Source organism: Echeneis naucrates, chromosome 12 (assembly GCF_900963305.1).
Source record: "Echeneis naucrates chromosome 12, fEcheNa1.1, whole genome shotgun sequence".
In the NCBI taxonomy this organism is placed as follows: Eukaryota; Metazoa; Chordata; class Actinopteri; order Carangiformes; family Echeneidae; genus Echeneis; species Echeneis naucrates.
In genome coordinates this window covers 13,811,271-13,824,533 of record NC_042522.1, presented here as the reverse complement: position 1 = coordinate 13,824,533, position 13,263 = coordinate 13,811,271, and the positions used below count along the sequence as shown (strand labels likewise).

The 13,263-nt window shown below is 38.6% G+C and overlaps 1 protein-coding gene across 1 annotated transcript in view; it reads left to right on the top strand.

Moving 5' to 3' along the window:
- Positions 1 to 1,611: 1,611 nt before the first annotated feature.
- The window catches only part of eng (endoglin), a 36,663-nt gene continuing 25,011 nt past the window's right edge, over positions 1,612 to 13,263 (top strand). The window contains exons 1-2 of the mRNA XM_029516124.1: positions 1,612 to 1,711; positions 2,668 to 2,841. Of these exons, the coding sequence (XP_029371984.1) occupies positions 2,784 to 2,841 (58 nt within the window). The 5' untranslated portion in view covers positions 1,612 to 1,711; positions 2,668 to 2,783. The remainder of the gene's footprint in view (positions 1,712 to 2,667; positions 2,842 to 13,263) is intronic.

Genomic DNA, 13,263 nt, shown 5'->3' with positions numbered 1-13,263 from the left:
GTGATGACTATATGAGCACAGGTAAAAAAAGAACATTAAAGTAAATTGGGCAAAAAGTCAGACATTTGTGGTTATGCATTTTGGGAACATGCTATCAGCTCTGGGCAGCTTCGACTTGACTGAAGAGCTATTTGCAGATAAATGTAGATGAGAAAGAAACATGAATGTAAATGAGAGGGTGAAAAAACACACCTACTAAGCCAGCTGGTCTCATCAGCATCAAATTGCAACACAACAAAGACACAGTGCTATACTGTACTGGGTTGTATACAACATGCATCACATGTGCTGTGCAGGTGAAAAGCTGGAAAGGTTTCTGCAGACACGTGTTATTGTGTATATGTGGGGGGAAACATCACTGTCAGTTGTATCTGTGAAAACACTTAGTGTGGCAGGTATTTGAGTGAATAACCTTACAACTGTTTCATACTTCATACTTTATTTTATCATCACACTCTGCTGAAAGATTAAAATAGCCCCCTAAACCTTGATGACAACAATGTTAGGATATTACACATGACATACGGCTGGAACTCTGTCGGAAACAGCCAGATGCCAAAAAAATGATCATTATGACTCATAAATTGTCATATCCTTTCTGGTTAAATGCTAGTTCTCTATCCACCCACTTGTAAAAACCCAAATGTTGAGCAACTTTGGAAAGAAAAACCAAAGAAATTTCTTTATCAGTCCTCATTATTACACTTCTGTGGGTCAGATGTCATAAGATAATCTTAAGATTATACACAAGACATTTGTTTTCTGCTTTGCAATATAACAATACGCCAAGATTAAAATTATATCACAAGCTTTTTTTACTGTTAACGTTGAGGAAATATGCTCTCTTGCCAAGGGAAAGTCTAAACAATGATTAAAAACATTCTAATCTTATAGTCGAGACAAATATATCTTATATTGTGTCATGTTATGTTATCTTATCGTATCATAAAGATTAAAAGTAGTGAGAAAAACTTCAATAATTAAATCCAGATTTCACAATCAGGGCTTAATTGTAATTTTTTCCCTTTTGATTGTTTTATTAAGAACCATCTGATCTTGTCCTGTGTCGTTGTATACCATTGGCGTACAGTGAATGTCTTTGGTAAGGAGGAAATCATGAAAACACACACATACAACACAAGTTCTGCTTTTGGGAGTGATGAAACATTTGATGTGGGTCTTATGATATTGTTTTTCTTTCCTTTTTGTTGTTATTATACGATTGTCAGTAAAACAACCCTGATCATCGAAGTTGTGTCCGTTTTTTAATCTATATATATTTTTTTATTTTTTAGTATTAGTATAAATTATTGGCTGTAACTTCAATAAGTTGAGATCAGACGGCAATTGGCGGCACCTGGGTAACCATGGAAACAAACCACTTTCAGGAAGACCCTGTAAAAGTTCGTTCCCCCCTAAAAAAAAAAAAAAAAAAAAAAAAAAAAAGCAGAACAGAGATAGATTTTTTTTAAATTTATTAACTTTAATTTATTTTTTATTTGAGTTGATGATTTACCCCCATTTACCCCCCCCCCCCCAAAAAAAAAAAAAAAAAAAAGCCGGTGGGAGGGGAACCAGTGTAAATCTGCACCGCCCAGCCAGCACAAAAACTTAGGAAAGTCCTGCCGCCGCTACTCCGCCGAGTGCAGCCAAGTCCTCTCCTGTGGATTATCAAGCCTGCCCCGCTGAAGGAAGACCACCTGTTTGAAAAGTAAGCCGTGAAACTCACTTCACTTTGAGTCTCCCCCCGTGTTTTGTTTTGTTTTGTTTTGTTTTGTTTTGTTTTTTTTCCAGAAGTGTGTGTGTTTGTTTGTGTTGTTTCCCTTGTAGCCCTAAAGTGGGCAGCTAGTTAGCTTCGGTGCGTTTATGTCTGCTGTCAAATGATTAACATTAGCTGATACTAACGGTTAAAAAACGTCTGTTTGTGTGGTTAAAAACAACAACAACAACAACAATTAGGTCAATTGGGTGAATTAAGTTGCCTCTTTGTTAGCATCTTATTTTTTTTTTTTTTTTGTCTGAAAATGGACACAATACCTTTTTCACTTATTATGTCTTTTTATTTATTTATTTATTTATTTGGAGATCACTTTTACTGTCGTTGTTGCTAGTTGGAGACATCACAACAGTTTACACGGACTCTTCCTTTTACCTCACATGAAACATATAACAAGAGCAAGTCTGCCGTCTTATCTGATCCCGGCATTGTGATATTATTTAAAGAAAGCCACGTCGTACTGCTTCCTGAAGTTAGCGGTGACCAGCAGATAACCCTTAGGTGCTGACCCTCATTGTGGGTGAGAGAAATATTGTGGGATTGCCCCATGTCCTTCTCCTTGAAGGAATTTTAGACATTTAAGCATCGACTCCCTCACCGTCCGGTTGTGCAATTTCTCTTATGTTTTAGTTTTGTTTTGTGTTTTTTTTTTGCTGCATAGAGCATTTAATCCAGTGACTGAACAGTTAATCTTAATGTTAGTCATCAATAATTATGACCATGTGTTTGGTTAATCAGCAGCAGAGAACATATTTCTTTGAATAATAGGAGATAGATTTGCATTGAATAGTTGTTTTCAAAGTGACATTGGCCTGAATTAGCCACATCCTCACCTATCACATCCCCTGCCCCCCCCCCTCTCTCTCTATCTGACCTTTTGACCTTTGAAGACTGGAATGCTGCTCTGCTGCTAGACAAGGACAATTCGGCCACCTGCTGCGTACCCTTGTACTTCAGAGAACCACACTCACCTTCTACCAACTCCTGAGACTTAAGCTAAGCAGACATGGAGAATCGCCTGGTGTGGTTTGCCCTGCTTCTGTGCATCGCTGCTACCGCCTCTGGTAAGCTTCATGAGTGATACTCTGTGTATTCAGCATTTCGATCTTTATATTACTGGATTTACTAGAGCATGCATTTATTTTAAAGAGTATCACCTTGGCCAGACTCCAAAGTGTGTTTCTGTCAGCCTTCAGTTTGGAGGAAGATATTTGTCCTCTTCTGCGCTGAAGTCACGCAATTCTCAAAACATAAAAGTGCAATATTAGCTTTGTCTTTTTTCTTGCATGCTACATCAGGTTTTTCCAGCTATACAAAGAAAGGTTATTTTCAATTTTAAAATAGTTGCACCTCTTGGCTTGAATGATGATTTATCTTTACAACAACTTCTTCTTATTTGATTAGAACCAAAGCTCAAAGCTTTTGTTTGTGTCATTCTTCTGTTCAGTTTTAGTGATGAAAACTTCCACAATCTTCCACAAGGACAATCCAAGCACAATAAACAAAATAACATTGTGGAGTGCACAGAGAGTTAGAGCAACTCATCTGTTGGCCACCTCTAACACTTCCTCCAGTGGATATCTGTGACTGCCCATATCAAATTCAAACCTGTAATCCCTACAAGGTGGCTAAGGGATCTGAAACCCTCTCTATGCCCTCAGGCCATAATCCAGCATGATGCTCTTACCACCGTGCTGCACTGTTGCTTCGGGTTGTTTGGATCTCACTTCCCTGCAGCAATCTGGCATTTGGGAGGGCCACATCGAACTAGTAATAAAACAATGTTGATATATCTTATTATTTGCTCACAATTGCCTATTATTGCAAATATTCTCTATATGATGATCATTCAATCCATCCACTGATTAGATTTTTACAATTTTTCAAAAATTTTAAAAATAGTTTTTTTGGGTAGAGCATATAGTTCCTCCAGGTGGTGGTTTTGTTAGTTTAGTATAATCTTTTGCCTCCTGAGAGCACTACAAAATAAAATGTAAAAAGTGATAAATGAAACTGCAAATTCAATAATCACAGTGGTGTTGTATTTGAAGGTTAGAGTATCAAATCAGTCCCAAGAACCTTTTATTAAACAAGAAATTTAGAAAATTAACTATATCTATCTAGATCCATAATCACAAAATAAACACAAAAATAAACCTCTCCAACATGCTTTTTTAATAAGGCAAAGTGGTCTTGGCAATCATGCATCTCCTTTTAGATTATGTGGCATAAAAACAAGCCTGCTCACTGCTTCCACTTCCAATGCTGATCTACTGTATGTCACAATATTGCCACAGTGCTAAACACCCTCTCAGCAGATAGCGGGTTGCAGGGATACAGAGGTATTTTTTGGCCAACTGGCAGACCTGCAGAGAGTTGACCTCATGAAGTTTACACCGCAGGGGACCACTCTTACTGTCTGCTGTTGGAGCCTTAATTGCCTCTCTGACACATGGTCTCATAGTGAATATTTTGTTATTTATCTCTTGTAAGAGGTTCCAAGATTCTTCTATTTCCTTTTTATTTTTGCATCTGGTACGGCTACTTTAGGAGAAGGCCCAGAGGAAGATGTAGAACTGTTCTCAAACAGAAGGCTACTCTGTGTTGACACATTAATCAAAACATTAGTGTGACACATATTGCTCTTCTATCTTTTTATTGTTTATTGGACGTCATATAGTCCAGTATTGTCATATTAATTTGTCATTTTCTCCGATTTTGTCTCCTGGGCTTAGCGCTGCGCTGTTGAACAAATGAGACACAAACATCAGACTGACCAAGGCCGACAGTAAACTCTATACCAAATCAAATTTACACATCGCCAGACTGAATGTGGCTCATTGGGGGGGGGGGTATTTTTGTGTTTTCGCTGGGAATCAAGGGCTGTTTGTTTTTAATGGCATCCATGCCAGTTTTGAGCAGACACGATATGAAAGTTCCTCCAAAGACGGAGTAAACACAGAGAGAGTGCAAATAACCCAAAATAGGCTTCAGCTGGCAACAAATCTCGTGACACTCTTGGTCTATTGTGTTTTGCTTGAGCTCAGTTTTATTTTATTGGAATTTTTTTTAATATGTTTGAGCTTCTATCAGTTCCTTGATATTAGGCTTTTTAAACAATCTAACATCCTTTGAAGCATGTCTTAAATGTACAGCATCTGTTAAATAGAAGTACAGTTGAAGGCCATCGACACTTGATGGGTTTTGTTCTGGTTGTGTGGGATGAATGTTTGATAGATAAACTGGTGCAACAGTCAGTATAATGACACTTACATACTGCTGGTTCATTTTTAATGTTCCCACAACTTTATGAATACTCTGAGTTGCTTTAACATTATTAAATCAAAATTTAACAACTCCATAGTTGAATCAAAATGATGTATGTCTCCCAATCGCCTTCTCTTGGTGGATCTAAAATTCGGGTTACCTTAATTAGCCCACCAGACTCCAGTTCTTTTGTTCCGACACTGACTTTCTGTCTACCTGTCTTGAGCTGCAAGCAAAAGAACCCTGAAACAACTCCTAACAATACCTTGAAATTTGAAAAACACAGAAACATTCTGTTGTAAGATCCTATTTTACTCAGTTCTGGATTATTTATGAAGTCAAACCAAGCCTACATCTTCCAAACCAAGAAAAGCTCATCCATCTTGCAGCCTGATTATTAAAATTCCCTATGTTTTGGGATCTGCCAGGGCTGTTTTGTTTGCTTGTCTGCTTCTGGGAGGCTCAAGTAAACCAGACATCACACCAGTCTTAGTTTCACTACACTACCTCCCTATGTGGTTAATTGTTTAAAATATTGCTGTTTGTTTTGAAGGCCTTGTTTTGTCCTGTGGTGCCACAATTCATCTAAATCTCTGAAGTCATTTAATCTAGGGTAGGATTAGTTGTTTGTGCCAAGATCATGGAGGCTTGTGAAGCCTCTGTAGTGGAGGAATTTGTTCTTCCTTGGTGTTGGATCTGTTGAGACCTTCTTTTTTAATAAAACATAGCGATGACTTGCCTTTTCACTTTGGTTCCAAATCTGCTCCCTATTTACTTTTTTTGTTTGAACATTCTTCTTTTGTTAATCTTTATTCCATTCTGTTATTCATTGCTGCCATTAAACACATTTGTCACTTGGTGCTTAAAGACAATTAATGAAGACAATGCTATCATTATGGATGTAATAATATCTGTCTTAGGGGCACTGGGGTTGATTTGTTTTATTCCTCCATCAAGTTGGGTTATGAAGTGAATTGGTGACTTAAAAATGGAAATAATTGCATGAAATACATTAAAAGTAAATCATTACTAGATTTTATACTCTGGCTTTAGTCTCTTGTTTTACTGCAGTGCCTACATTTCCCATAATACAACTAGACAATTTCTGAATGAACTCCAAGCTCTCAGTTTGAAAGAGGCTTATACATTTATACAGTTATACATTACCCACTTGAAGCTGCAATGACTTGATTGACATCCTCTAGGATATTTTCTCATCCCCTAGAGTAACAAAATACATTATACAGCTGATATTCACGGATAAAGTTTGTGTCTTGCCCTTAAGGCTTTTAAATTCGGTGCTGCAGGACTGACTGGCCTTTAAAAGACTCAGTCTGTCAATCTGCTTGTTAAATGTGAAGTATCCTACTTATATAACAATTTCATTGGAGATGAATGTAATTATTTATTTTCAGACCACTTTATAATGGCAAGCACAATAACCCAACCACTTAAACCAACTGTAGCAGTCAAACACATAAATAATTTTCTATGCATCTCACTAAAGTCTTTGTATTAAGTGATTTTTATCCACTCTGTGCCTGGCATTTCCTGGCAGGGAAGTGTTGAATATGCCCCCTGCTGCAACAACTTTCTCAGTGGGAGCCAGACATCATGATGTTAACTGCCAGACCTCCCGCTACATTTCTGCCTACCCCAGAGTCTCCCTCCATGGGCTGAAGAAAAAGTACAAAAGTGACTAGCGAGCCACTTGAGGGGGAGGGTGGGCTGTCAGAAAATGGATCTCAAAGAGGGAAAGGGTGCCAGACAGACAGACAAACAGAGATAACAGAATTCATAAAGACTGAATCATGGAGACAGAGGGAGTGGGGGGGGGGCAGTTTTTTGTGACTGTCAAAGAGCAGATAAGTGGTTCAGAAGAGAGATGTGGGGAAACAGAAGTAAATATGGGATTAAAGAAACAGATGTAGGAAAAAGGACAAGACAGATAAAGAAAGGGAACTAAGTGATAAGTGAAAAGCAAGACTAGGTAATTAGCCAAAAGATAAATTAATGATGATGATAATGATGATGATAATAATAATAATAATAATAATAATAATAATTTAAAAAAAGGGAAGTTTGTAAGTTGAAAGAAATGGCATGGCAGGGGTTTAAAAAGAACAGAAGACGTATGAAGATATTACAAAGGCATGCTGGAGCAGAAGCACAAAAAATTAAAAAGAAAGGATAAAAAAAAAAAAAAAAAAGTCATGTTAAAAATGGCGTCAAGTCAAAACAGTCCACTTCCCCTGTTTTACTGTAGTACGCCAGCTCAGGCTGCAGTCAGACTGGGTGGCAGGGAGACGCGACCACTTGTCGCTGCCTCAGACCGATTTCAATCTCCTTCAGTGTTATGCCCCTCCCAAATAACAATCCATTTCTGACTGCCTTGCTTTTCCTCTGTTTGACTACAGAATGCAGAGTGAGGGAGCCTCACTAACACTCTGTTCCTCTCATACTTTTGTTCCCACATGAATTTCACTGCCTACAACTTGATTGGTTATTGAGACCATATGATATAAGTTATGAAATTGTGGCACCCAAAAAGAAAAATTCAAAGACGTGAAACCTACATCTGTTTAAGAGAATGAATGAATCCCATTTACCAGTATTGGATATGTGTATTAAAGCAGCTTGAAATCAGATGAAAAAAAAAAAAATAAAAATAAATAAAATAATAATAATCATGGATGGCTTCAGCACAATTATTATTTTATTTCTCTGTGGGACTCTATGGCTAATCTGCAGCATACTCTGCAGAGCATTCTGTTGTCTTCCCATTTTATTTTTCACTTTTGATTACCTGAAACATACTTTTCTCTGTAAATTATGTTGCAGGTGTGCTTCAGCAGAAAAAGAGCAGACTTAAATCTAAAAAATAAATCCCGCTGTATCTCATTGTGACTCATATAATTGTATCCATCTGATAGCATACCCTATAATGGCATGGTGGATTAAGTACAGGAAGAGTTTAGTAGATCACTGTACATCATTTACATTTCAGGCTTATTGCCAAGTCTTTCTGCATCATCACTGTGTGACTGGTAAGTCTTGGACCCTCAGGCCTAAGGCTTGTCATGATGCATTGCATTATGCATGTTCACTGAATGGCTCATTAGTCATGGGCAAGATAAATGCCTCGTCAGCATGGCGACCACTTGTGCCCATGTTAACATGCCTGCTGTCTGCGCAGATAAGGCATGGCATTATGTACTCTTATCTTTAGGTCTGTCTGCTCAACCCTGGAATCTGCACAAACACGAGAAATGTACATGCATAGTATGAGAGAAACTGAAGGAAAAACTCTTAATTGAGTCAGGTGACTGACCTTTTAACCCAGGTTGGGTTAATGAAACCTCTGTTAGGGTGTGTATTTTAAGTAGTCTGCCTCCTATGTCTCTAGTTCATCAAAACTTCATTCTCTGGAGGGTTAATTATAGACAGTCCTTTAATCTTCCTTGGCTGAGAACTCTTGAATAAAGAGTTCTCACATAAAATATTCCTAAATGCTTCATGGAAATATAAAATGCCTTTGCTTTCAACCTTTCTTTTGGCAAAAAAATTCTAACAAAAATCAATACCCTAAAGAACGCTTAGCATGCTAATGCAATATTTTTTTTTGGTTCTACACATGTGGTATTTGTCCTTTTAGAGAACCTATCTGTCTACAAAGACCATGCTGGATTCAAAAATAGCTAGAGCTGGACAATGAGCAGTGTGCAGCTGTTGAGTAACTGCAGAGTCCCCTGATTCATGCACTGGGTGTATAGTTTCCCTGTTGATTCTGGTGAGACGCCGGTCAATCCGTATTTAGAGAGCTGAGATCTCTCTGATGTTTGACTGTTTTTGTGTGCATGTTCAATGTGATGAGAACATTCCTTTGTGGACACTGGATGTTTATTGGTTTTTGCCATATGTCAGAAAATAGAATATGTGACTCAAAGGGAATGCTTTGAGACAGCTGACAGATTACTGTAATTTGCTAATAAACTATATCTACAACAGATCTAACAGTCAAACTGGCAATACTTAATAATGTTTTCACACAGATGCTGGAGGGAATTAAGTTACAATTGTCACACAACTCACCATATTCCAGACACGTCCATTAGTTAAATTGTAGAAAACGAAACCAGAAACGTGAAGCCATCTCATTGTATGAGATGATTTAAAAACCCTTATACTCTTAGAGGCTGAGTGTGCGTTTTTGTGACCATATTAATTCAAATGTACCCCCATGCATATAGAAATAAAATATTTATTTTTTTATTTTTTTTTTAAGTCCCCCTTACACACTTGGATTGGGGATTGGATTGACTATCTTCACTTAAAATATGTTAAAAAATATCAGAGCCGTCATTACTATGCTGCCCTCACGTCAGAAGGCATTAATATTTGCTGGCAAAAATCAGTCAAGAAAAACGAGCTAATCTCTGTTGGTTCTACTCCAAGCATATGTTGTGTGAAGCTACATCAATCTTGAATGATTGGGAGCAACCACTGTGCAATGAATCTCTAACACTTTAGTCTGCTTTGGTTGCACGCAGTTAGAATGAAACTTACTAAATTAGTCTGTCCACCAATTACCATTCAGATGATTAATTATGTTTTGCTTTAAATGTTGTTTTTCTGTGTGTGTGTGTGTGTGTGTGGGGGGGGGGGGGGGGGGGGTCTGTCTAACAACGAGTAAATGGAAAGGATGCTCTGTACCCAGTAACTGATGGTGTCTGGACTGTAATAGATCACCCATACATAAGAGCATTAACATGAAAACAACCATATATTTTTCATGCCTGGAGGTGGGATATGCTGACCACTGACAACGAACCACAATTAAGTGAATCTGCATCAACGAATATGGGATGTCTAATGACTAGGAGCAGACAGGTCATAGAATGAGTGAGTGAACAACTGAGGAAGTGAGCCATAGACCTTTCATACGCCACTGTTGGACTTGTTTTTCCGCTGGCTTCCGACAACGATGAGACGACGGATGAATGGCTCCCAGAGGTGTAAACAGAACTAGTGTGAAGACAGGCTGTCTCCAGACCCGCTATCACATCCTCAGTTCCTCTCCAGCAAACATTGGAAGCAGGACTTGGCACACAGGCACACAGACCAAAAGTCTTAGGCCAGTAAACTGACAAGGCTAATCAGAAATTTTTTTGGGGGGGGGGTTAAAACTTCAGGACTTACCAGAGGGAGGTGAAATGGTGAGGAAGCTTGTCTGTTGTATGGACTGAGTAATGTGTAGTATGCAGGGGTTAGAGGCCAGGGGACAGTGCAAGCCCCTGCAGAGCACTGATAAGGGCTTGTTTACCTTCCTGTGGATGGTCAGGCCTCAATCTGCAGTTGCGGAAACTCCGGGACAATAGGTGTGTGTGTGTTCGTGTGTGTGTGTGTTCGTGTGTGTGTGTGTGTGTGTGTGTTTGTGTGTGTGTGTGTGTGTGTGTGTGTGTTCGTGTGTGTGTTCAAAAAGGGGGGCTTGAGCAGCCCTTGAAGCTCCCTTTTCCCTCTCCGTCTAACGCTGATAGGGCCACTGACCCCTCCCTGCCCCTTCCCCATCATGACTCCGTCGCCCGACCCTGGACACAAACAGTTTACTCTACCCCAAGGGACCAAGGGAGACAGTTGGTCTTGACGTTGTCTGCTGTCAGGGTTTTCCCTCCTTTTTTTTTTTTTTTTTTTTTTTCCTTCCTTCCCTCTCTCACTTCTTGTTCTTGTTCTCTCCAGCTAAGAAAGTTCTGCAGTTATCCATTGTGTATTTAACCTCGAGGAAAGTAGATGATGCTCTTCTCCTCAGTGACTGACAATGAGGGAGGGCATGAAAAACAGCCCGTGAAATCAAGCCTGCCTGCTTTTTTTTTTTTTTGCCTGGGGTGAGCGAAAAGGCAGATAGTTAGTGGGCTGCAGATACTCAACCCCTGGAATCTAAATCAACATTTAGTTAAGGTGTGATAGCCATTTTAAATTCAATGTGCTCACCACTGCTTGTCAGTACGCAACATTGCCTAGATACTCAAAATTCAAGCAATATGAACAGACAGTCAGAGATCTTTAATTTACAGGCAGAAGTATTTAAATGATATAAACAGCCCTGGCAGGAACAATCCTAATCCTAAAATTGAACATAAATATGCTTAACAAATCACTGAATTCATAGGAAAGCACCATAAATATTGACTCTGATTCTTTGCTGATTCCCAGCAAATCACAGCAAACAACTGCAACAAAAATGTATAACTTCAAGGGGACATCAGTCTGATTTTTATCAATTCAAATTTCCTGATACTTATTATGGTGCTTAATTAAAGAATGGCCTTCATACATCAAGTAACTTGTTCTTTTTGGTCGTGACCCTTAATACCAGAACTTATCTAATTTACATTTTAGCTAAGGTCATTTTTATTTCTCTTTACCAATGAATTTCTGACACTTTTGTGTAAAACCAGAAGTGAAATTATGATGTCCAGTACTGATTACTGACTTACTGTAGAAGATCTGTTCCTCAACATATACTTCTACTTTTTGTGCAGTCATAAACAGCCAGGCACTTTGTGTGATCCGCGATTTCCAAGACATTGCTTAAGGTGTTCTGTCATCATGCCACTATAGGTTTTTTACTTGAGCTCTTCACTCTTAAAAAGAGACAGCCCTTTATAGTTTGCTCTCTAGGAAGTGCGCGTGCACTTGTCATGATATGCTTTGAACCACATAGCCCGTTCTGTTTTGCATTCACACACACTATTTAAGGGCACACTATTTAATTTTTGCAGTGATTGGACAGTCAAGGAATAGTCTGTGTTTACACATTGTTTGCTCACGCATTATTTTTTGATTTTTAGCTTTCTATTTTGAACTATTTTGATGAAAAGAGGAAGAAGGTGGAGAAGAATAGGATGTCAGTGCTATGTAGGACTGCTTTGATTGCTAATAATGTCAAATCACCTCAAGTCTCTTTTTGTGCCCAAGCTCAGCCACTCAGTTCAGCTATGAAACACTGCATAATTATGTTGGTCTCTCCTGGACGGTGAAACTGGATTTGGGAGGTTCAGTTTAGCATCTTCAATTGATGAGGTTTTTAATTTAAATTTTTACTTGTTTTTAATTAAAATCTTACACAATATAAAAGCAACAAATTTAACACACATACACAGTCCATTACTGGGATGGTTACAGATATTTTAGTTGACTCTCTTCAGCAGAGAAAAGGGGGGGGGGGGGGGGGGAGTTATAAGGTCAGACTGGGAGAAAAATTTTACTTTTGATATAACTGCTAATGCCAAGAGTGTGGGGTGCCATTGGTGGCTCAGATCAATTAAGTCACATCAGGTGAACCCCTCAAATGACAGCCACACAGAGAAGGCTAATAAAGAGACAAATTTATAAATCCACAGGCACATAGCAATTTATCCCAGTATAAACAATGGCTAGTCCAATGCTAAAGGTTTTTGTTGTATAGCATCATGCAGGGTGAATAGATATATAATAATAATAAAATTCTGACTTAATGTCAGTTTGTTTAATCTACAAACTTCCTTTGCTTTCAGTTTCATTTTTTATCTCTCCCTCTTGCCTTGGTGGGGTGTTTCCACTTCCTGTATATATTGTTCCAAATGAGTTTTTACATTGCTGAAGTTTCATGACATAGCAGTGATGGCAATAATTTTGCAGATGCCACAAAATGTTTAGAATGGAAATATAATAAAATAGCAATATTGTAAGAAAAAGTGTGTATATGCGAACAAATTGAAGCAGAATGTAGTTTATGTTAAGCTGATTGCAATGTCCCAAAATGTTCTTGGAAGTAGTACTGGTGTAATTGTGCGATGTGTATTTGAACACCTTCGGAAAACGGATGTCTGTGATTTGGCCAACTGGTCTGCTATCTTCTTCAGGAATGCCCTGTGGGTTAGGAGAGCAAAGGCAGAGAGACCTTGGACAGGGAAACAGTTGATGATTCTCTTTTCGCTTTAGATGTGGATGAAGGGTACAGCAGACAACCAGGAGAATTGATGAGGGGGAGTTTCAAATGCATGATATTGTTATTCATTACCTGCAAATATTGGCACAATTCACCAAAATTTGCTGTTTCTTGAAGAGCAAACTTGCAGCACGGTGGCGTAGTTGTTAGCGCTGTCAATAAGAAGGTTGTGGGTTTGGTTCCCAGCTTGGGTCCTTTCTGTGTGGAGTTTGCATGTTCTCCCTGTGTCTGC